The sequence below is a fragment of the Podarcis cretensis genome (genome assembly GCF_951804945.1).
Source record: "Podarcis cretensis genome assembly, chromosome: 6".
Taxonomy (NCBI): Eukaryota; Metazoa; Chordata; class Lepidosauria; order Squamata; family Lacertidae; genus Podarcis; species Podarcis cretensis.
The window spans coordinates 46,451,145-46,477,358 of NC_137175.1; the positions used below are offsets into that span (position 1 = coordinate 46,451,145).

At 43.1% G+C, this 26,214-nt stretch overlaps 1 protein-coding gene across 2 annotated transcripts in view; it reads right to left on the reverse strand.

The window, feature by feature from the left end:
• Positions 1 to 26,214, reverse strand: part of PACSIN1 (protein kinase C and casein kinase substrate in neurons 1) — a 59,064-nt gene that overhangs the window by 17,938 nt on the left and 14,912 nt on the right. For both annotated transcript variants that reach the window (XM_079980896.1, XM_079980897.1), the window contains exon 2: positions 819 to 939. In XM_079980896.1, coding sequence (XP_079837022.1) covers positions 819 to 881 — 63 coding nt within the window. In that variant the 5' untranslated portion in view covers positions 882 to 939. The remainder of the gene's footprint in view (positions 1 to 818; positions 940 to 26,214) is intronic.

Here is a 26,214-nt window from a genome sequence, read left to right on the forward strand (position 1 = left end):
CCAAAATAGCCTGGTTTGGCTAAATGGAGAAGCCCAATTAGGTCTGTGGGCCAGATGTTCCTCACTGCTGCCCTATATGATATCAGTGAATCAGGGATCATTTAGTGAATGTGATGATGGCACCGTGCTACCTAGCCAATTAGATTTACTCTACTGAAGGTGAGGGCAAAACTTCCTGGACTGGTCAGATGGATGATCCTATTCCATCAGATCACTAATTGCTCTCACACTAATACAACTAGCAAGGTCACTTTTGTCCCCTTTGACTGCAACCCCCCCCCCAATGCGGAATAAGGGGCCCATTCTGCAGGTGCCAGCCATGTCAGCAAAATGTGCCCCTTTTTAACCAGTGAGTAACCACAACTAGCTAGATTATAAGGTTTAGAAGGCAGAGATTCCAGGGTAGAAGGATGACTCCCAGAAGCTCATGAGCTCTGGAAACTGTTGCTTTAGAAATTAAGTATTAAGAAGGCGCCCGAGTTGTGGGGACAACATCTTCTAGAAGGAAAAGCATCAGAAGAGCAAACTGTATATGATCAACACTGCTTTTTTCCAGAAGGTTCTCTCCATCTTCTACCCTTTCTTTCTGCAAAATCCATTGCACTGCTGTTGAAAACCTATGGCAATGCATGACTTCCCTTCTCTAGAACCTTGGGTTCAAGAGTCAACCAGGACCACCAATCAGAAATCTCATTTGCATGAGGCCAACAGGGAGAAGCTTTGGTTGGACCTTGGAAGGGCTGTATTATGCTGCCTCCCTCCTCCCCCAGTGTTTCTTCAGAAGATACATATGTGGTTTGTGCTGAGGGGACTCTTACCTCCCAGAAACTGTCAGTTATTTCCTCAGCAGATGCCGCAGACTCATCATAGGAGCCTGACATGGTTTGTTGCCCTTGGGGTTTATGGCAAAATGTTCAGCCACTCTGCAGACCTCATGCACTGCAAGGGATAAGAAAAGATGAGGAGAAAGATCATGCAAACTTTGAAAGGAACCATGGCTGGCCCAAGACATTTTGCCAAGACAAGATGGCACCCACCCCTTCCATTCCAGGTGTGGAAGCCATTCCAGGACTTGTCCTTGATAAGCACTACATTTCAGGGTTTCTTTGCAGAAAAAAAATGGCTTCTTGTTAGAGCAAAATTAACATTCCTGCAGCCCTCCATCCTTCAAGGCGCATCCTTCAAGATACAATGTACCCATTCCCTTGAATTATTAGTAGTATTGCCAAATTGCAAATAAACAAATACCAGACCCACAACACACAGCATTTGAAGCAGATAGGAGCTCCCTCTCTTTATCTGCACTAATGGCAATGCAACACAGAATATGCTGAAGTTTCACAAGATGATCCCAGTGGTGTTTCTGTCCCATGCAGCAGCCTATGGAAGTAAACAAGGCTAGATTCTCTTTTCCTATGCTCAGGGTAATTATTACCCTTCCCGTCCTACCAGAATACAAATTATAAAGCTTGCTGGAGATGGCAAGGCAAGAGCTATTGGGCATTTTGTGGCTCTTTGAATTTACTACAGCCTATTAAAATGTTGCCATCCCAGGCTAGGTCAGTGACTCTGCAAACAAGCTCTGTGAGGTGGCTGCTATGGAAGGCCTCCCATGTGGCTGGCGCTTACTGTCAACATAAATGCTCACATGAACAGATGGTCACAGATATTAAGTGTCCCTTGCCCATCTCTCAAGCAAACAATGGGGGGCGCTCAGGGATGCATGAGGGACAAGAAGGGGCTTAGTGGAAATGAAGAAGCTGGGAATACAAGGATACAGTACAGTACTTCCATTGCTCCCTTAGGAAACCAAAGCATGCCCTATCCTTCTGCTGCGTCTCAGTTCTGTCTGCCTTTCCCTTCGCAATCCCAGTCTGCCTTCTCTGTCCCTCTGTCTGCAATAAATCCAGAGAGGAATTAAATTCAGGCAGAAAGTGTTTGGAATTGGAAAGTATTTTCTCCAGTCCTCGGTTTTTTAAAAAAACCACACACAGAGGGAGAGAGAGAAATGGTTGGGGGAGATAATGTACACCACAGCTTGGATAGATTGGACCCTCCCCCCATCACATTCACATCTTATTAGGACACATCTATTCCTGTCTATTCTATAGACTTCATAAAAACATCACTCTTCAAAGCCCTGCTCAAGTCTAAGGGTACATTATACAACATCAGGAATGATGTGTCTGCTGTCAGTCAGGAATGAACCACTACTAGCTCACACGGTAAGGCAAAACACCTTCAAAAAGGGAATGCTATGCTTAGGATGGGGCTCATACCATGATCGAGATTCATTGATGCATGTCTTCTTGCCTTCTCTAAAGTAGGATGGTCTGTTCTGTTCCATGTCGGGTGGTGGGGTTAATGGGAAAGCTTGTTCCTGATTATTTGGACTGCAACTCCCACCAGCCCCAGCCTGCATGGAAGGCCCCACATTGGTGAAGGCTTCTCTAGAGACATTTCAACATAATCTGTACTGATCTTCAGAGAAATGTGAAAAGGCCAAGCTACTTAACCCTTCGGCATCATCCAAAGGAGTAAAGTGCTGTTGTCTCTTTTATTGAAAAGGTTACATCTAACTCTCTACCTTTGCCAATGCGTGAAATTTGGACATATAAAAATGGAGCCTTTTGTAAATAACTTTGTTCTTTTGTTGTTGTAAAACATACATACGTACACACACAGAGAAAGAGAGAGAGAGTGGGAGACAGGGCTGGAATGGGAAGGGAGGTTTCTCAGTCAGTGACCCCAGCTCACCTATGTGTAGGATGGCCAGGCTTAAATAGATGGGCAAGTCTTCTACAGTTTGAATTTTTGGGCAGAAGAAGGCATTTTAGCAGATGCCTTCTCTGTGCCCCTGTGCAAATCTTATGCCGTGGCTATTTGTGTTAATGTTTATGCGAAATACTTTGCAGACATGTAGAATCAGACTACATTTGAGTCTAGATTAGCACAATTATTTTTGTTGTGATTAAGACATTCTCAGTTAATTTTGGGGGGTAGATTTTGCTCAAGGAACTGGTCTGAACAAATGCCATAACATGTTCCAGAACAGTGCTTACTATGTCCATTAAAACCACTTTCAGAAAGCTGTATCAGGCTAAAGAGACCATATGATCTATCAGAGACAGTGATAGTTCTCTCTGTGTGGTGAAACAACTCCATGTCTCCATTATTTCACCTGAAAATGTGGAACAAGATACTGAGATACCTTTTTAAAGGCAAGTGAAGCCTCTTTCTGAAGGAATGTGATGGTTGCTTAAATCGTTCTGTTCAACCCAGAAATCAACTTTTTTTCATGAGCCTCTTTAGAAGTGGCAAAACAGAACAGGCAGAGATCCTGGCTAAGAAACTGAGGGCTGTATTGGACAGAAGCATTGCTTGAAAAGGAAATGCCAACCCATGCAGATTCTAGAGCAGTGGCAGTCAGCCTGTAACACTGACTGCTGGCTGCATTCTTGGGAACAATCCTAAGGTACTATGCAGGTGATGAAGGGTCCATTTATTGAGCCATTTATTTGTTAGCCAAAAGCAGATGCAGCACCTCTTGACCAAATAGGTAATGACAAATGCTCTGAGCTGGCATGGAATATCATCCATTAATGCAAAGCACTATTACTTTATATTTGCAGCAGGAGCACTATTTATTTTCTTGGGGTGGGGTGGGGAGGGCCTTTCGTTTGGCAGATCTGACTGGCATAAGGCTCCAGCCTTCTGGATTCTGTGCTGAAATGGTTACAGGAGCTTCTGAGCTTGTTGCAAAGGCTGGCTTTAAGAGCTCACTGCAGTGGAACTAACAGTGCCTGGAAGGGATTTAGTGATATAACTCAGGAACCTACCAATCCAAGCTTGTCTTATAAATAAACGTCTCCCGGTGTCCCTTGCATGATGACACAGGGGCATAGCTTTGTGTGTAAGTGCACAGAGAGTGAGACTTACTTGGCAATGCATGCCTGCACATGTAAACACCAGCAACTGACACTGCAGCACATGCACACATAGCAATGTAGAACATATTGAGGCAGCTGTAGCTCCCTGAGCCCAGCTGGGTTCAAAGTAATAAACAAAGCAATATGCACAGCTGGGATATAAACTCAGCAAGTATTGCAAGGTGTGGCATCTTACAGAGATATATATTCCACAACATGTGTGCATACAAAGGCGCATTAACAACCACATAGAAAAATATACATGCTATCACATAGACCAGTGAAGCCTCATCAACTATAAATAAAACCAGGACAGCACATGATAGATTTGCTCATGTGAGAAGTGTTACATGACTCCTGAGGATCCACACAGATCTACACACTTTCTTATTAGCAGAATCAGAATTCAAAAGGTTTGCTAAGAAATGAAAGGTATTAATAGCATCGCTGCAAAAATTACAGAATTACCTCCCTGTGGTTTTGAAATACAAACATGGAAATAGCAGCATATCTGTACCATTACACCATGCTCTGCTATGCACACATAAGGTAAAGGTAAAAAGGTAAAGGACCCCTGGATGATTAAGTCTAGTCAAAGACGACTATGGGGTTGCAGTGCTCATCTCGCTTTCAGGCCGAGGGAGCCAGCATTTGTCCACAGAAAGCTTTCTGGGTCATGTGGCCAGCATGACTAAACTGCTTCTGGAGCAATGGTACACCATGACGGAAACCAGAGCGCACAAAAACACTATGCGCTATGCACACACAGGTAAACATACACAGTACACAAACACACACGGCAGAGCTTCTGATTTTCCACCCTTCCCCTTCCCCTCTTCTATTCAGGAAATCTAAGTCTCCTAAAGAAAAAACAGTTTAATTTCTCAGCCCCTCTGTAATTGCTGGCTGCCATAGGCTAAATTTATACCAGCCACATGCTGCTAATGCCCACTACCCTACACATACACAGCATGACACCATCTGTACTCTGTGAACATGTTCATTCCCCATTTTGGGATTCTGTTTATCCACCTGCCTCAGCTGTCACCTGGTGGAGGATGACAATTGCAGCATGTATCATCACAGCCAGATGCCGTCCCTACTCCCATCTTTAACTGAAAATGGCTACTCGTATTCTACAGGCATGCTCTGTATAAGATAATGCTGAGGCCAAAGCACAATTGTGGGAACATGTTTTGGTCTGCTGTGAAATGTGCTCCCTCAGCTTTGCAAGGTTGTAGGGGTTGTGCGGAGTGGGGAGGGAGACATTCCTGTCGCCAAGGCACCTGGGCAAATTCTTCCTCTCCCAACCTAATTGCACCTACGTTCAATAGTTGGGGCAGAATGTGGGAGGAATCACAGGCACAGCCGGGGGGGGGGGGCAAGGAGGGCAGCTACCCCCCATAATCAATAAAAATAAATTAAAATACCTAGCAAAGTGAGGTTATGCCCCTCTAACAAAAGGCCTGTCCCCTCCTAACAAAAATCCTGGCTACTCCCATGGGAGGAATGTGTATTTGGATGCTCAACTGAATGTGGATCCAGCCAAAAGTTAACGCAATGAAGATGGTCATCTAAATATACGTCAAACCATAGAGGAAGTAAATGCATATGGCACTCCCTTCAATGGGATGAGCATTTCAGTTTGCATGCAAATGCCCATCCCCAACCATTCATGTTTAGCTACATACGACTAGAGCTGGATCAGGGCCAAACTCTTGCTAGGAAACATTAGTAGGGAACAAAATTACCAGTACTGTACCTAGGAAACCCCAGTACAATGTCCAACCCACAACTGCAATTAGAACAAAGGATGTCATCTGATTCATTATATGGAACTATGATGTTCATTACATGATTCTTGCTTGGTGAGATCATGCAGTAAAAAAGAATAAAGCCTCAAAGATGGTACCAAAGCATCAGCATATCAGGATTCTGAACAGGCATAAGAAAAACATGAAGGCCATTACATTTTAGCAGCCCTTGAAAGCTTCTTATGAGCTGCAGGTGTTGAGCAAGAAAATTTCATGGCAAGTAAGGAAACAGGAGGAATCAGAGGTGAAGGAAGAGTCGGACAACAATAGGGTATACAGAGATGATGAGAATGAAAATACAGGTCATTGACCATAATAGACTGATTGATTAAAGCGAAGGATAGAGAGAGAAATGGAGATTCCACAATTCCCATTATCCCTGAATATTGTCAAAACAAAATAAAAAAATAAAAAAATTCCTTCCAGTAGCACCTTAAAGACCAACTAAGTTAGTTCTTGGTATGAGCTTTTGTGTGCATGCATAACCCTGAATATTGGTTATGCTAGCTGGGCTGAGATGAGTTTTAATCCAAAGCACCTGGCAGGGACCTGGTTGATACCCTGAACTAGGGGTATCAAATATCTTCTCAATGGTACTAAAGCGGTGGACTGTACACCACAACCTTGGCAATCAACTTTGATTCCAGTGGAGTCCCATCACAGCAGCTGAAGGGAGTGATCTGCAAAAGCAGGACCTTCAAACCAAGTCTACCAGCACTGGGTGATAGTCAATGTAGGATGGGTGAACCTGCAGTGTAAAAATGTCTGTAAGAAAGTATTTAGTGGGAAGAGAATGAAGAGGAGCAACCTCAATATCAATATATTAAGATCTATTCTCTTTGTCAATCTTGAAGATGATTTATTTATTAACTGATGATTTTATTTGTAGGCAGTTTGTGTCCTTTCCTGTCGTTAGTTGTCATTAGGACCTTGTGGAAACTGTCACTAAATCTTAATGTCCATTGCCAATTAATCTTTGATAAGTAATAGGTACCATTCAACATGTGATGTATTTCAGGGCTCATAAAACCAACCATTCAAGCTCATATGATAGTGGTTGGCTCTGCCCCTTCCCTGTGCCAGGAGTTGAACTGCTATCCTGAACATCTGCTGGACTATGTGGGGAGGAGTGCTGCAGATCCAGAAGACAAGGTGCAGGTTTATAATACAGACCCACTGACCACCTACTCAGCAATCCTACCACATATGTAAACTCTCACAACACATGAAATAGAATGGTTTCACATCTTTTGAGTCATGAAACAAATTCATTTCATGACTCGTGAGACTGTACATATGTGAAAGGATCTTGAGGTAGAAGGTTTTGTTTTATTTCTGGAAGGATATAAATAGGCTGAATCACTTAACAGCTTGCAGCTTTTTTTATCTCATTTGCCAATTAGTGCATTGCTTGAGCCAGACTACTGAAAGGACCTGGCTGTTTTGAAGAAAAGAAGTGGAGGATTCATTGAAGGTCCAGCTCCAGGTGTGACTAAGCCCTGGGCAAAATAAGGCCTGGTGGGCCCCTCCATCAATGATGGGCTTGTGTGGGCTTATCTGACGACTGTCAGCACTTTTGTTGGTTCTGACACAAGTGAACTTCTTGGACTAGCTGCACTTCAGGACAGGGCACAAGAGCCTGTGCCACCTGAGGTACAGAGAGCCACCCCTGCTCCTGGTTCTCCTTTTCTCTGTCCTCTGCCCCACCACTTCTCCCCCATGCTGCTGGTGGTGGCAGCAGCAGCAGCAGCAGCAGCAGGAGTGCTGCCACATCTCTCTCCTTCCTCTCTCTTTTCCTCGCTGGAGCACAGGAGCTACCTCTCATCTTCCTTCTTATTGGAAGAAGGGGTCCTTCCTCAGAGCAATACACTGTGATGAGGTGGCTTGGAGATTGCCTGAAGGGCTGCGCTGTCTGCGCTGACTAGATATTCTCTTTAAACTGAGGTAAAAATGTAGAATCGCTTTAAGGTCCTTTCTCAGAGCAAGGGAAGGCAGTGGCAGAGGAGGATAGCTCTGCAGAAGCCTCACAGGAGTGGACTGAAGTTGGTGGGGACACTGCCCCATTTGTCCTGGTAGACTATTCTACACTGGGTGCTGGGAGCTCTGAACTAGCATGGCAAAAATCTAAAAGCTCTCTCAGGCCTTATCTGTATGTTTCTGCTGTAGTTGCTGCTGTAGGGATGGGCATCGTACCACACTGCTCTGAAAGGTAAGCCATTTGTGTGAAGCAACAGCCACATAGATTGGCATTAGCCAAGCTGGCAGGTCCTCCTTCTATGTGAACATTCTTGAAGCATGCCTGGAACATGTGGGTGCTGCTTCACACAAACAGCTTTTCCTTGGTGTCATCTGCGCTTGCAATGAATGAAATGAGTCTCAGCCTAGGTGTGCCCCAAATCTGAACATGGTGAGTCATTCCAGCACCTGCAGTTTCAGCATAAGGGTGCAATTTGTACCATAGTGTCATCATGCTTTCCTCTTGCCTGGTGTCTGGTAGCTATCACTTATAAATGAGTCTATGTATTTAGATTTAAATTCCCTTCATTCCCCCCCCCTCCCAATAACCTATGGGAAGGGTTAAGATAAAACTAAAATGGCATTGCAATAAGAGAAAGTGGGTAGGTTTTTTGTTGCTGCTGCTGCTGCTGCAGCAGCAGCAGCTATGGAAACAGCATTGTCATTCTTGCTGGGTTTTAGTATTCAGTTGGTTAACACATTTGACTTACAAAATGTGTGGAAAAGAAATGCGTGTATACATAAACTATGACTCAATACTTTAATTATTTGCATAAATTAATCCACACTTGAAAGCCTTCATTGGTTCCTCATGAGACAGCTATCTGCTCCCCTCTTAAAGCCAAGAAATACTGCAGTGGGGTCAGGCCGCGATCAGAGGTGCAGCTTCTTAAGCTCACGATGCCAAACGATACTTGTATGCAAAAATACAAAAGTGTGATTTTTCTGGGTCTTGGAACAAGGAGCCAACCTTAGCCAGCAGCCAGACAAGTGAGGCTGCTTCTGGCCAAGTGCCTAAATAAGTCCACTAATCAATAAACAGCTGCTGAGACAGCAAACAGCTTGCAGAGGGCAGGTAGTGTAGCACCCTGCTTGTGGTTAACGCTTAGCTGGAATGAAATATTCAACGCAGCAATAGAGAAATTAAAATAATAATTTATTTGTCAGACAAATAAATGAGAGGCACAGTGGTATATGGTTACCAAGCTCTGGCCTGCCCTCCTGCCATTCTGGCCAGCACTTATATTTCCTTAACCCAGCCCCCTTGCTCCTCCTGTGGCTGCCTCTGTCCAATCAGCCTGGTTGAAATTCCTATTGGCTGTTTGCTAGAACCAATCACAAAAGATACACCCATTTCCTTTTGCCCTTTTATGGGAAACAAAAAGCTATATATTCTTCTATCTATAAATGACAAATAAGTAGTAATATATCTTACATGTGTCTCAACAAGGAACCTTAATTACCAGCTCACCTCTTGCCCTCCTTGCCCTATTGCCCTCCAAAACAAATGGTTAATCTTAAATTTTTATCTTAAACAGATGTCAAGGATCTTGAGTTCACATCATCATTGAAAGATCTCCTTCTTTTGAAGGTCTTTAAACAAAGGCCTGACAACCATATGTGTGCTCTAATGATGTTTCCTGCTTGGCAGGGGGGCTGGGCTGATGGCCCCTGTGATCTCTTCCAACTATATGAAATAAGAATCTAGCATAAGGATTTAACATTTCTTAGTTTCTAAATCATTTGCATAATTACATTTAAGCCAATATATTTAATACATAACATAAATAACCTTTTAAAAGGAAAAGAAATCTTAAAAGGATCTCAGTTTAAGAAAGAAACAACTTTAGAAAAAGACTTCCCAAAATACTCTCTTCCTTTCTGCCAGTCAGATGCTCTTGGCCTTTTAACCTTAGGAAAATATGGCTCAAGTTTAATGGGAGGCACATGGTTTTATTTTACTATTTACCAACTCTTAATTTAACCACTCTTACAGCTTAATTGTACTTTGCAACATGCAAGGTCAGTGTCCTCGCTCTCAGCCTGTAATTCCCTTTTTACGACTTTGAGAATTGTTTTCTGCTATAAATCAGGGGGCCCCCTTGTCCAGGAGAATAAACATTGCCAAGGGTCTTAGGCAGCTGGTCTTCTGCCTGGCATGAAACATTTGAAAATCTTTAAGCTCATCTTAATATACAGGCCTAAATCAAAAATATAAGCTTTGATAAAAATGCAGGCTTATGATTAGATGCCTCAGTAGCATTTCAGAAAGCCACCGAAAATATGGCTTCATCATTGTCAGCAGAGGAGAAGGCAAGGGAAACTGGTACAGCCACAAAATGAAACAGCTGAAGGACAGAGGCCTAGTACTGCCTTGTACTGTATTCCTTACACTGGCGATTGTGTGTGAATGTGTGCGGGTGCGCACACGTTTTGACCTCAGTCGCAGTCATTTATCATGCCCTGCAGTAACCCTAACATTGACCTGAAAAATACTTCAAAGGAAAGCTATGCTGCAAGTTTCCCTTCTATGTCAAGACTCTCTCTGTGATGTAAACCAGCTGGCTTTTTACATAGCAGTTCTCCACCCCAGGCAATTTTTCATTTCATCTGAAGACAGCATCTTGCAGAGAAGATGAGTGTCAACACTGCACACCAAAATGCTTCCCTCTTGCTAAAACTCAGTGGGGGGGGCATTCCAGTGGTGTCAGAAGCAGTGGGGTGGGCACCCGGCCTCATGGGTGGGCCGGCTCTGTTATTGCCATTTACCACTGTTTCCACTTTCACTCCCTCTGTTGGCTTGAAATATTGTGAGCTCCTCGGGGAAGGGATATTTCCTCTTTTATTCAGTAAAGCACCATGCACCATGGTGGCTCTAGGTAAAAACAAACAAACAAACAAACAAAGTTCCAGTGTGGCTCGGCAGAAGAAATATACCAAACATTTTTTGAAATTTTTTTGATATATTTGGCCAGGCAAAGATAACAAAGGTGAACATTGAAGATTTTTGCTGCCAGCCCTGCTCTGCAACTGGTTACTGAATAGCCTATTCCAGGCTCCCTCTTTACTCTTTGTCTACTCTGGCATTGCTCCTTGAAGGGGTATCCAAAGAGGTGGGATTAAAGCCTGCTCACTCTGGGGGCTTTTCAGTAAACAGTCACCTCTTCTATTCAGCCAGGGGGAAGACTGGATATTTTCTATTTCTTCTTGTAATCTGGATACAAAAGCAGTGAAAGGGCACGCTAATGACTTGCCATACCCCATACTGCACATGTGCCTGCGCTTCCAAACACCCACATCGCGTAAAGCAAGGATGATTGTACTGTTAGTGTAGTCATGAAGTTTAGGGCTCTGCAGCACAAATCAATGAGAACAATGCACACGTGGTCAACAGTATTCAAGGATTTGTGCAGTTATTAATATGTGAAAAGATGGGTTTTGTGCACTTGCTAAAAATGTCATTTCCATGTGCATAACAAGATAATATACAACCCGTAAGATTGGCTTGTATATGGCTGAAAAAGGAGAACCTGCGCTAACAGGTAAAACTGCATTAAAGCTCATACATGCTCTTTCGCTGCCATAGCTTGGTCAGCGCACACTCAAAGTCTATAGGCTGGGGTCACCAACCTTTTGAGGCCTGCAAGCACATTTGGAATTTTGAAAGAGTGCTGGAATTTGGAATTTAGAGAGAGAGAGAGAGAGAGAGAGAGAGAGAGGAAGGATAGAACATGAATACACAAACACGGGGCTGTTTCATAGGGTCTGGCTAGAAGCTGGATCCACCTGAATTAAAATGGATCTTGAATTTGCATGACTTGTAGAGAGTTGGAAGGGACCCCAAAGGTCATCTGATTCAACCCCCTGCAATGCAGGAAATCTCAACTAAAGCATCCATGACTGATGGCCATCCAACCTCTGCTTTAAAATTTCCAATGTCCACCACCATTCCAAGGGAGACCATTCCACAGTCAAATTGTAGTTCATGGCTGCTGAAGGTCTATTGGCAATCCACTGTGAAACAGTGGGAAAGAGTCATGGCTGGAGTGATCATCATCTAATTTTGTTAGCCCTGTTATTTCTCCTGGGTTGCCCTCAAGGCAGACTTTCCAGATGATCTGAAAACACAGGCAAAACAAAGTATAAAATTCAACTGTTCACAGCAGAGCTATTTTGACTCTAAGCTTCTAAATGCACCATCTTGACTTTCCAAAATAAAGCACTTGTGTCAACAGCAAGAGATGCTATGTGCTCAATAGTTTGTAACTGACAGAAACCAGTTATACTTTGGAATCCTGCTTATGAATGCCGCCAGGGAACACACTGGGAGAGAGTACTGCAGATGAAGAACAACACTGTGTGTGTCTCAAAAGGTCCCTTTGGGCTATGTACAAACTATACCTTTAGAGCACATTTTTCTGTCAAAAAATTCTGGGCACTGTAGTTAGTTAAGGGCTTTGGGGAATTCTAACTCTGTGAGGGGTGAACTACCATGTTCATAATTATTTGAGGTGGGGAAATACAGTGGTACCTCGGGTTACATACGCTTCAGGTTACAGACTCTGCTAACCCAGAAATAGTGCTTCAGGTTAAGAACTTTGCTTCAGGATGAGAACAGAAATCATGCTCCGGCGGCGCGGCGGCAGCAGGAGGTCCCATTAGCTAAAGTGGTCCTTCAGGTTAAGAACAGTTTCAGGCTAAGTACGGACCTCCAGAACAAATTAAGTACTTAACCCGAGGTACCACTGTATGCTTCAGATGTGTAGTGTATACACAGGTATGCTTTTAAAAGTCCATTCAGGGTGATTTGTTATCATGATGGGATCAGAGAGGCTATGCATGATCCTACTTTCAATACGGTTTATGCCTGCAAAAGTTTCAGGGTGCACATACTGATTTGTTTCACATCAGTGCACATCCTGTAACTTCCTGCTGAAATTCTGTAACTATATATTCCCAGTTTATTTTGTCTCATTTCTGTTGTGTTGCAGCACAAGGGTGACCCTCCAGAGGGCACTAATGTGGTAACATTAGGGAAGCATCACGGAACAACTAAAAAGGTGGAACGAGTGCTTTTTTTCGGGGGTGGGGTGGGGTCGCAGAGGTAGGCATACCGCTAAACATTTTGTGAATCTAAGTTTGGCCTCATTGAGGGGCAGTATTTCAATCATAGAATCATAGAATCATAGAGTTGGAAGAGACCACAAGGGCCATCGAGTCCAACCCCCTGCCAAACAGGAAACACCATCAGAGCACTCCTGACATATGGTTGTCAAGCCTCTGCTTAAAGACCTCCAAAGAAGGAGACTCCACCACACTCCTTGGCAGCAAATTCCACTGTGGAACAGCTCTTACTGTCAGGAAGTTCTTCCTAATGTTTAGGTGGAATCTTCTTTCTTGTAGTTTGGAACCATTGCTCCGTGTCCGCTTCTCTGGAGCAGCAGAAAACAACCTTTCTCCCTCCTCTATGTGACACCCTTTTATATATTTGAACATGGCTATCATATCACCCCTTAACCTCCTCTTCTCCAGGCTAAACATGCCCAGCTCCCTTAGCCGTTCCTCATAAGGCATCGTTTCCAGGCCTTTGACCATTTTGGTTGCCCTCCTCTGGACACGTTCCAGTTTGTCAGTGTCCTTCTTGAACTGTGGTGCCCAGAACTGGACACAGTACTCCAGGTGAGGTCTGACCAGAGCAGAATACAGTGGCACTATTACTTCCCTTGATCTAGATGCTATACTCCTATTGATGCAGCCCAGAATTGCATTGGCTTTTTTAGCTGCCGTGTCACACTGTTGGCTCATGTCAAGTTTGTGGTCAACCAAGACTCCTAGATCCTTTTCACATGTACTGCTCTCAAGCCAGGTGTCACCCATCTTGTATTTGTGCCTCTCATTTTTTTTGCCCAAGTGCAATACTTTACATTTCTCCCTGTTAAAATTCATCTTGTTTGTTTTGGCCCAGTTCTCTAATCTGTCAAGGTCGTGTTGAAGTGTGATCCTGTCCTCTGGGGTGTTAGCTAATATGAGTAGGAAAATGAGACTACCCCTAAACATTATTTTTTTTTAGAAAAAAAGCACTGGGTGGAACAATGTGTGGGCAGTCAAGTATAAATCCACCACTAATGCACTATTATTGCATCAACGACATGTTACAGAAAATACCTGCCAAAACAAAAAACCCAACAACTCTGGAGTAGTCTATAGACAGGTACTATGTATTGCTGCTTATATGACACAAAAGCTTAAGCTTGAGCTTCCATCAATTCCTCTCTCTAAAAGATGTTGTTGAAATGCTGAGTGGATCTGGGTTTAAAAGTGAACAATTCCCCCCCCCCCATTATCCACATTTCATTCTCCACTTTGGACTTCCTCACATCTCTTGTTCCTGCTTTCTAAACATAAATTTTACCAGCAAATTATTAACTTGATTTAATTCATATAATATAATTTTCCAATATTTAATGTCTCAAATTTTGGGGTTTAACATGCTCTTATTGAAGCTTAATCATAAAATATTAATTATCCCAAATTTATCTTTTCATCTTCCAATTGAATTTAAATTTATATTCTTTATAACTAATTTGTTGAAGCCATGTTTTTGCTAATCTTACATCTTTCTTAGCAATCATACAATTTACAATATTTTTGTAGATAGTCCTTGAATTTCTTCCAGTCTTCCTCCACCAGTTCTTCTCCCAGGTCTCGGATTCTGCCCATCATCTCCGCCAGTTCCATATAGTCTATCAGTTGCATCTGCCATTCTTCCAGTGTGGGTAGATCTTGGGTTTTCCAGTGCTTAGCGATGAGTATCCTTGCTGCCGTTGTTGCATACAGGAAAAAAGTTCTGTCCTTCTTTATCACCCTCTGGCCGACAATACCCAGGAGGAAGGCCTCTGGTTTCTTGGGGAAAGTATACTTAAATACCTTTTTCAGTTCATTATAAATCATTTCCCAGAAAACCTTCACTCTAGGGCAAGTCCACCAGAGGTGAAAGAATGTTCCTTCAGCTTCTTTACACTTCCAACATTTATTATCAGACACATGGTATATCTTTGCAAGCTTGACTGGGGTCATGTACCATCTGTATATCATTTTCATAATATTTTCTTTCAAGGCATTACATGCCGTAAATCTCAAACCTGTGGTCCATAACTTTTCCCAGTCAGCAAACATGATGTTATACCCTATGTCCTGTGCCCATTTTATCATGGCTGATTTGACCATTTCATCCTGTGTATTCCATTTTAACAGCAAATTATACATTCTTGAAAGTATCTTAGAGCTGGGTTCTAACAGTTCAGTTTCTAACTTTGATTTTTCCACCTGGAATCCTACCTTTTTATCCAACTTAAAAACTTCTTTAATCTGAGCATAATGTAGCCAATCTCACACTTTATCTTTTATTTTATCCATACTCTGCAACCTCCAATTATCTCCATCTTTTTCTATTATTTCCCAATATTTCGGCCATTTGACCTCCATATTGAGTTTTTTCACGGCCTTGGCCTCCATTGGTGATAACCACCTTGGGGTCTTGTTTTCCAATAAGTCTTTATATTTCAACCAGACATTAAATACTGCTTTTCTGACAACATGGTTCTTGAAATTCTTATGTATTTTAGCCTTGTCATACCACAGATATGCATGCCACCCAAACGCATTGTTGAATCCTTCCAAATCTAAAACATCAGTGTTCTCAAGAAGTAGCCAGTCTTTCAACCAGCAGAAAGCTGCTGATTCATAATACAACTTTAGGTCTGGCAGGGCAAATCCCCCTCTTTCTTTAGCATCAGTTAATATCTTAAACTTGATTCTGGGCTTTTTGCCCTGCCAGACAAATCTTGAAATATCTCTCTGCCACCTCCCAAAACCCTCCATTTTGTCCACAATCTGCAAAGTTTGAAACAAAAATAACATTTTTGGCAATACATTCATCTTAATTGCAGCAATACGTCCTGTCAAAGAAAGTTTCAATCTTAAAAGTGAACAATTTGTTCTCATATTTTTTTCTTCTGTTTGGGACTTTTCTTTCTTTTCTGAAGAACAATCCTGAGAAGCTATGAATTTCATGTGAAATCCTTTTTGACACTTGCACATTAGAAGCACAAGCAGAGTCACATTGTATAGCCCTTTCAAACCACTCCACATCAGCTCACTGCAGTGAAAAGAGGCAACACAGCTGATTGGTAAGAGGGAAAGAGGGGTTTTTATCGCTTCATTTCCACCTGGCACTTCTGAGATTATATTTAAAGTAGTGGGAAGGACCATAAATGACGAAGGGAAGGCTAAGAATAGTGTGTTCTCAGACCTGTGAAGACCTGTGCTTTCCAGAACTACAGTGTTTTGAAACTTATGAAACCACCTTTTTCTGGAACTGGGGGCAAAGATAGCTGATCAGAGTGTTGCCAATTATGCGTACAGGGTTAAATGAAGAGCTAGACCTTATGATATTAATAAAATCAGTGTGGTGGAATGGTTATAGTACCAGACCAGGACTGAGAAGACTCTGGTTCAAATCCCACTCAACTATGAATCTCATTGGATGATCTTTGGCCAGCCATTATCTCTCAGCCTCAGCTACCATATTTTTTGCTCTATAAGACTCACTTTTTCCCTCCTAAAAAGTAAGGAGAAATGTGTGTGCGTCTTATGGAGCGAATGCAGGCTGCACAGCTATCCCAGAAACCAGAACAGCAAGAGGAATTGCTGCTTTCACTGTGCAGCGGATTGATCCCTCTTGATGTTCTGGCTTCTGAGATTCAGAATATTTTTTTTCTTGTTTTCCTCCTCCAAAAACTAGGTGTGTCTTGTGGTCTGGTGCGTCTTATAGAGCGAAAAATACGGTACTTCACATGGTTGTTGTAAGGGTAAAATAAAAGGGGGAACAATGTGGGCTGCTCTGAGCTGCTCTGTGACAGAAGGGTGGGGTAAAAAAGCAATAAACAAGTAGAATGGACTGATAACAAGCGACAGGGTTTCCCAGAAGTATATATAGGTCACGAGAGGCTTCTATGTCAAGTTAGGACAGGCTGTTTCTTGCTTTTCTTTATTTTGGCAGTAATGCCAAGTAGAAGGTCCGTATAGTAAAAGCTATGGTTTTTCCAGTAGTGATGTATGGAAGTGAGAGCAGGACCGTAAAGAAGGCTGATCGCCGAAGAATTGATGCTTTTGAATTATGGTGCTGGAGGAGACTCTTGAGAGTCCCATGGACTGCAAGAAGATCAAACCTATCCATTCTTAAGGAAATGAGCCCTGAGTGCTCACTGGAAGGACAGATCCTGAAGCTGAGGCTCCAATATTTGGCCATCTCATGAGAAGAGAAGACTCCCTGGAAAAGACCCTGATGTTGGGAAAGATGGAGGGCACAAGGAGAAGGGGACGACAGAGGATGAGATGGTTGGATAGTGTCTTCAAAGCTACAAACATGAGTCTGACCAAACTGCGGGAGGCAGTGGAAGACAGAAGTGCCTGGCGTGCTCTGGTCCACGGGGTCACGAAGAGTCGGACACGACTAAACGACTAAACAACAACAACAATGCCAAGTAGAATAATTTCCTTGTTGCTACATCTGATCAGTATAATACTGATTTTTTTTAAAAAAACAGATTTTTGAATGATTTCCCTTGGAAAATAACACATAGCAATAATAATGGCAACAGTAGTTAAGCTATAGGGAAGAACCAATCCACAGTGTATGAAATGGAGGACTCCCTTGTTCTGAGGACATCTTATATGGAAACTTGAAAGGCCCACTGAGTCCAGCATCCTGCTTCCCACAGAGGCCAAGCAAATGCCCACAAGCAGAACATGTAAGCAACTATGGTCCTCTACCACTATTGTTCTCCAGCTACCTCTGAACCTGGGTGTAGCATATAGCCACCGTGATTAGTAGCCACTGATATGATTGCCCTATCCTCCATTAACCTGTCAAAGCCCTTTAAAGGCTTTGCAAGTCATTGTTAAGTTGTGGCAGCCATTTCTGCAGGTTAGCTATGCACCTACGTTTATACTACCTTCTGTCTGTCCTGAAACTCCTGCCATCCTGCATACTTCCTAATAAAGTGTATGCCTTTCCAAGACAAGGTCAATATATTACAGATCGTTAATTCTCTATAGCACAATTTGGTCAAACTGGTACTTTCTAATTTTCATTCATTCGTTTGTTTTTACTATTACTATTTGTTAATTTGTTAATTTTCAGAAGCCTTTGGTAGATTGGAAAGAGGATTTTTTTATATCTATTCATGAACAAGATGCGAAGAGATGTGAATCTGCCTGGGGTCTTACGATAAAGGGCAGGTAAGAAATCCAGTAAGTAAATAATAAATAAGATTAGAATTGTTGCTATTGTTGCATTTAGTGTTTACAAAAATGTGTGCAAGGGTAGACTCCTGTAATAATTTTAATGATTTTTATTTTTAGGAAATATATTATCCTGAAGGGGAGCACATTCCGAAACACATTGGGGCTGTGGATCAGGGGTAGGCAACCTAAGGCCTGAGGGCCGGATGCGGCCCAATCACCTTCTCAATCCGGCCCGTGGATGATCCGGGAATCAGCGTGTTTTTACATGAATAGAATGTGTCCTTTTATTTAAAATGCATCTCTGGGTTATTTGTGGGGCCTGCCTGGTGTTTTTACATGAGTAGAATGTGTGCTTTTATTTAAAATGCATCTCTGGATTATTTGTGGGGCATAGGAATTCGTTCATTCCCCCCCCCCCCCCAATATAGTCCAGCCCACCACATGGTCTGAGGGACGGTGTACTGGCCCACGGTTGAAAAAGATTGCTGACCCCTGCGATGCTTCTGTGGATAAGCACAACTTCTGCGAAACTCCACTTTACACCAGTGTGTTTGATGACAACCCTCTCTTTTATTATGTTGCATAATCAAGAGGCAACACTGTGAGATGAAGGATTTGGAGGTGGGAAAGACTTCTTTAAAATGAAAGCAAAAACACGGTGCTTCATTGGCAGCACACATAAATTTGTCCTTGATAAGCGTGTGTGTGTGCAGAGATGCCTCTTAAGATGGACATCACAAAATGCCTACATCTAAGAGTACAGTCACGTAGGAGGGATTCCTCTATCAACGAAGTGTTTATGTTGGACGGCCCTTAGGGGAATAACTGGGTTTTCACACCAGCCTTCTACAACTGGGTGTCCTCCAGATGTTTTGTACTACAACTCACATCATCCCTGACAGTTGGCCATGCTGGCTGGGGCTGGTGGGAGCCGCAATCCAAAACATCAGGTTGGGAAAAGTTGCTTTATAGACTCTCTGCCCCCCATTTCTATGAACTACTTATCCACATGGCAGGAGGTGCAAATAGAGCGGATTTTTATTCGAACTGACGGCCTGTGTTTCTGAGGCTGATGAGACATTGTAGGCAGCATTCTTCGCCAGCTTATCCTTGAGGGAAACATGACCCAGGCTCTGTCAAGTCGCAGTGCGACAGCAGATACTGCTGGAGGAGAACTGCTGGGTTCCTCTGTGGGGAGGTGGCAGCAGCAATTGTTTCCAAGGAAGATTTTTTGGAAGAGCCAATACGAAGCAAGCAGGCCATGGTAGGCGGGAGATGCACATAATATATGCAGTGATGAGTGATGTCATCCGGAGATTTGGAATGAGTTGCCACTTATCTAGCTGTATTTTTTCCTTTTTGTCAAAAGTGGAAGAGCTGAACCAAGTGCTTGGAGCTGGTAATGGACTGGGTGAGGGCTAATAAAGTGAAGCTCAATTTGTTGTTGGAAGGAGTGTGCTTCTGAATACCAGTTGCTGGAAACTGCAGGAGGGGAAAGTGCTGTTGCGCTCAGCTCCTGCCTGTGTTGGTTACTGTGGGGACAGGATGCCGGATTAGGTGGGCCACTAGCCTGATCCAGCAGGATTTTCTTATGTTCAGACAAGATGGAGATTCCGTAGGTGGGTGGTCCATCTGACCTGGGAAGGGGGGTTCATTCTGTTCTGAAGCATGTTGTATACCCCCTCAAATGTCATGTTTATCATTTTTGGGTGTTGGTAGATACAGTCCTTATGTTAGAAGTGCAGGTTTCACCAGCGGCACAAAGCACCTGTTCATGCATCAAATCTGGCTCCTTCTGGACAGAGACAGCCTTCCCACAGTTTTCCATGTTCTACTAACATCCAGGACTGACTTCTGCATGCACTGAAGTTATTTAATAAATTTCATATGTTTGTCTGTCATCAGTTATATAGTTCATATTTTGCCAGTGTTGAAAAAGCCCCATTGACTTCCAATCAATAATTCAAGGTGCTGGTTTAACCTGGTTTAGAACCAAGGTATTTAAAGTACTGCCTCTGCCCCTATGAAATTGTCCTTGCATTAGAATGATTAGTGAGGCACTTCTCTAAGTAACTAGGTGTATGGTGGCATCCCATTACTGGATTGTACTCCCTAGAACCTACACTCTTGTCCCTTTGGAACCTGGTAACATCATGTTGTTGTTGTTAAATTTTTTTGAAAAACAATAAAATAATTTTTAAAGAAAAAGAAGTAATACAGATATGACCTTTGTGTGGATAAGAAAAGCTCTACTGAGTTATTATCTGAACTGTGCAAATGGGTAAGTGTGGCATGCTGTACAAAGAAGTGCAATCTTGACCTAATCCAGAGGGAAATATTGGTCTGCTCCTTCTACTGCAATGCTGGGACAGAACCAGCTTATCTCAGGTGTGTAGCTCTATGGCCATCTGCTCTATCTATAACACCAACTGGTTTTCCACATGACATTTTTAGCACCTTTCTTTGCTCTGGCGCATAATCTTCATGGAGAGAATTGATACACTTGCTCATTTCTTAATTTCAAACACACAGCATCACAGGTTCTTTAACTTTATTGCCTGTCCAAGGTGAGTTCACAGGCGTTTGATCATCACTTAGTGAAGCACAACATCTGAGTATGATTTGCTTGTTTGAAAACTGCCACCATAGATAAAATATGAGACCAAAAATAGCAGAAATATCTTTCATATTAATTGAGATCACCTTAAGCACAATAATTTTCACTTGAGGGTTTTCACATGTTCAGATGAGCCATCAGGTAATAAGCGAAAGGTTATGTACAGATTACAGCTTTTTGAAGAATCAGAAGCAGTATTGTAGAGTTGGTGCTGTTCATGAGAAACAAACATTGCCATTCCCTGACCCACTCATTTTGCATATTTCTGTAGCACTTCAAGGGCAATTATTTTACCAGTGGGACGCGGGTGGTGCTGTGGGTTAAACCACAGAGCCTAGGACTTGCCAATCAGCAGGTTGGCGGTTCGAATCCCCGCGACGGGGTGAGCTCCCGTTGCTCAGTCCCTGCTCCTGCCAACCTAGCAAAGTGCAAGTAGATAAATAGGTACCGCTCCGGCGGGAAGGTAAACGGTGTTTCTGTGCACTGCTCTGGTTTGCCAGAATCGGCTTAGTCATGCTGGCCACATGACCCGGAAGCTGTACGCCGGCTCCCTCGGCCAATAAAGCGAGATGAGGACCACAACCCCAGAGTCGGTCACGACTGGACCTAACGGTCAAGGGTACCTTTACCTTTACCTTTAAATACATTATATATACTTTATTTATATTATGTGGATACAATCATTAATATTATGTATATGACAGAATCAGCATCTATCCACAGAAACAGCCTTTGTAAAGGAAAGCAGCAGCAGCAATGCAAGGCTCCATCTTCTTTAGTAATGTTCCTTCATTTAAGAACATTATCTTACTCTTAAAAATTTCCTTTAGAAATGACATTGACTATACCAGAAACTGTTTTGCCAGCTGATCTAGTCAATAATTTAACCACTCCATTGGCTTGTATCCTACATAGCAAAAATTAGGGCAATTAGAATAAGAACTTGCCACATGCACGCACATAACTGCAATTTCCCTCCTCTCCCATTACATTTGTACCATTACCAAGCTGCTACTGCTAAATTGGGACTAATTTATTTAGGAAGAATATGCCCAATTGCTCTTACATTACCAAGTCATGTACTGGCGTATATGAATCATCCCTAACTTTCCCTGGAAGAGTCCTCAGCCAGCTAGCAACATTTTAGAACCACTCCAGCCCAGGCAATCCATTGGATGTGTCAATAATGGGCTTACAAATGCACCAGTTTCCTCACCTGGCTGTCTGAAACCTTGCAATCTAGTGATAAAACAGGGCCAGAGTACCCCACGTCTCCCTCTAAAGAAGGAAAATGCAGGTAGGTACTCTCAGATGAGCATTTATGCTTGCCTCTTTAAGACTGTATTTGGAAGGTTGCAATCTGGAGATGATAAGCTAGGATTGAAATTCTCTGGGTGGGATAGCAGGCTCCAAAGAAACTCAAACATCTAAATGGGAAATAGTGGTACTAATGAGAAATGCCAGCCTACAGAGAACTAACGTTAAGAGGTTAGTTCTCTCTTGAAAGATATATGCTTCCATGCCTCCTCTTTCATCTCTTTCCAAAGTGGGTTAGATTCCACTGCCTCCTGGCTGCTCCTGTAGCCTGCCGGGCACAATCTAGCAGACAATCAAGCCCATCAAAATACACTGCTCTAGGGAAAGGTTATTAATCACAGATAAAATAATCCAATGCTGACTGAGTGCTTCAGAAGTGCTCTAATCGGAGATAAAACTGATAGAACACACTCTGGCAGGCACAGGCAGAAACTGAAAGCACAACAGGCCCTTGTGATGCAGTAAAAACTGTATCAGCCAATCACCATCCTGAAGTAGCCTGAAGGGGTATACACCCCTCCTCCCTATCTCAGACAATCTTGCAAGCACAGAATAAATTATGCTCCCCCACATCCCAGAGTAGCCTCCTACAGCTCCTGGGTAGCATGGAGAGATACATCTGACCATTTACGGCATGTTTGCACAATAGGATTCCTTGCTGGGAGTAGAAACAGGCTATTCCTTCTTGTCCCTTCTCCTCCTACAGCATTCTTATTCGCAGGTGCAAAGTTTATGTAATCAAAACACAGTGACAGAATTACCTGCTGTGTGAAGTGGGAGAATAGGCTGTTTTCTCATTGGGATGGGGAGAAATTTAATTTTCTTGGCATTTTAATGAGGGACTACCTAATTCACACTTCTTGAAATGGTAACGTGCAGAGTTATCCTTTAAAATTTGCACGTCTCTGAATTTTGTGATCCAGCTCTCCAGCCAAACAATGCGTACAAAAATGCATTCATTAGGAAAATGTGTCCATAGAAATGCATGTATTTGTGAAAATAACACCCAAAAGTGCATTCCACATGGGAAATTGCTTGCAAAATATGTGTATATTAGTCAAATGCATACAAAAATGGGTGTATGTATGCATACAAAAATGGGTGTCAAATGCATACAAAAATGGGTGTATGGCATTTTAATGAGGGACTACCTAATTCACACTTCTTGAAATGGTAACGTGCAGAGTTATCCTTTAAAATTTGCACGTCTCTGAATTTTGTGATCCAGCTCTCCAGCCAAACAATGCGTACAAAAATGCATTCATTAGGAAAATGTGTCCATAGAAATGCATGTATTTGTGAAAATAACACCCAAAAGTGCATTCCACATGGGAAATTGCTTGCAAAATATGTGTATATTAGTCAAATGCATACAAAAATGGGTGTATTGGGGGGAAATGCACACTAAAATGCTGACAATTTTTCGTGAAGGCTTTTAAATCAACCAACTAACAAAAACCTCTGCACATTTCATAAGAGATGATAGAAATCCCTATCTGTTTACTCATGAGAAGATTTTCTGGTAAGGAGGAGGGTAGGGCTTCAAAATTTACCTCTTGATGTGGCAGTCAGCAGCTCCTCCGCACAATACGTAATTTATAAAATTCACATTTGCAAAGTATGATGAAGACCACTAGCTAAAAGGTTTCAAGAGGGAAACAGGCAAATTCATGGAGGATAGCTGTGTCTGTGGCTACGGTTGATGCAACCTTCCAGGAGGATTCTTATGCTCTTTCCAGATAGGGAATCTACTCCTAAGGGGAACCAGCATTGTTCCACATGGTATCTATTTAGACATTACACAAAACATGGCAGGGAAAGGACGTCCTCTTCAATGGGGCACACTTTCCTGCAACAAAAGCTGAGGTCACTAAAGAGTAAATGTCTATGTCAGATGTGGAGAAAACTGCATCAATTATTCCTTTGATATATCCCAAAGTTATTATGAATGCTCCCTTATTTATATGAATAGATCAGTGGGGCGTGGGGTAGATGGGAGATGAAGAACTGCCTTTGCTGAGCATACTGCCTTTGCCAACACAGCACTGCGTTTTTTTATGTAAATACAAGAGAGAATATGCCTTTAAAGCTCTTAACGATGCATCCACTATCACACAGCAAGGGGTGATACTGAGGCAAATCTATTTGTAGTGTTGCTCTTGCTTTGCCCTGCGCATTGCAATGCCTTAATATACCCTCATCTGTCTCATTATTTGAGGCACTGGTATATGGATTCTGTGCCAATTGTGGTTGTTCCAGTGCCATAATATGAAGGATGCTCCCTTCCATGTTTAAGAGAAAACAAATATGCATATACTGTACATGCAATAGAATGGAAAGAGTTCCTTTAGCTAGTCATACACTGGAAACAGCAACTGGAAACCATACACAACCTTATTCTGATCTTTCCTGTCACCAGATATTCTAGAATGGGGCACATGTATGATGATGCCAGATCACCCCTCCCGCGTTTCTCCCTCTTATGGAGACCAGTGTCTGCTTGAAGGAAGCCCAGATGGGAGCCACAAACCCCCATTCTCTCTCTTCATTGATTCCTTCTTCAGTACCCAGCACTAGAGGGAGGGGCAACAATGCAGCTGCATGTTGGAATGATGCGGTCTTCTTCCTTGCCCCTCCCCACCCGCCCTCTCACCCATTATAGATCTGAAGCATTTAATCAAGCACAAATCCCATCTGCCATTAAGGAAATGACCCCTGGGGCTCCTGTCAAATATAGGGTAGGATCCCTGCCCCTCACAGAATCTGAGAGGGTTGATGAAATCAGAGGTGATGGGTTAGGATGCTGAGCTGCCCTAAAGGCAGAGGGTTTCCCCACTGAGATACAAAAAGGATTTGGCCAGTAGCAGAAAGAGCATCTCCATCATATGTATACAAGTCTGTCTACACAAGTCTGTCCTCTTGCGAGGAGCTGCATTTATGCAAAGACGGCAGAGTTTTATCCTCTTTTGTTATGCCAATTCCTATGCAGCAGATGCTCTTCTTGCAGTAATCAGTAATGCTCTTCTTGCTTGGTAATCATAGGAATTGTAACTCTATGAATTGGGAGCGTAGAGATCTGTGCTTAGAGTCCTCTGTTACTTGGTATCCTCACCAAATTACAGTTCCCATAACTTTATTTTTATTTCTTTAATGGGAAGCTGTGAAAGTTAAACTGGTACGAGAACATGTACATATGTAACTTAGATGTACAGTGGTACGTCGGGTTACATACGCTTCAGGTTACATACACTTCAGGTTACAGACTCTGCTAACCCAGAAATAGTACCTCGGGTTAAGAACTTTGCTTCAGGATGAGAAGAGAAATTGTGCTCCGGTGGCGCAGCAGCAGGAGGAGGTCCCATTAGCTAAAGTGGTGCTTCAGGTTAAGAACAGTTTCAGGTTAAGAATGGACCTCCGGAACAAATTAAGTACTTAACCTGAGGTACCACTGTACTGTTAGGGGAACTTTCCAGTGCTGCTTAACTGTACTAGGAAATATGAAATTGTCTCACTCAAGCTGGAGAACAGAAAATTAAAGAGAGGCCTGATAGCTGTCTTCAAATATCAGAAGGACTGTCATGCAGAAGATGGACTGGACTTGTTCTCCATTGCTTCAGAGGGCAGGGCTTGGGTGGAAGCAGAGAAACGTCCTTTTGGTAAAACCTGCAGAACAGGCAACCTCACGATGAGGTGAGCTCTCCTTCACTGGAGGCATTTAAGCAGAAGCTGGGTGGTCATCTGTCAGGCAAACTGAGCATCCTGCATGACAAATCCTACACTGAGTAAGGGGTTTGATAACCTCCCAAGCCCCTATGAAATATCCATTTTCTATGCTTCCAACTGAGTGTGGGAAGTCAGATGCTTTTACTTCTGGGACACCTTCACACATACCATGGAAAGTGAGCCTTTTGGACTGCACAGCTCATACTAGTCTTACCCCTGTTACTTGAGGTGAGACACAGACAGAGGCAGAGCTAGCTGCTCTGGCACGCGGGGTGGGGCGAGCGCCCCAAGTGGGTGGGGTGAGCATCCCACGGGGGTGGGGCGAGCGTCCCATGGGGGTGGGGCAGCAAACATGGGGGTGCCGCTGCCCACAGCGAGCATCCCACGGCGGCAGCGCGGCGAGCGTCCTAGGGGGGCACCATGGTGACGTCAACCCCCCCCCAGGGATGACACCCAGGGCAAACTGCATCCCCCGCACCCCTCTTCCTCT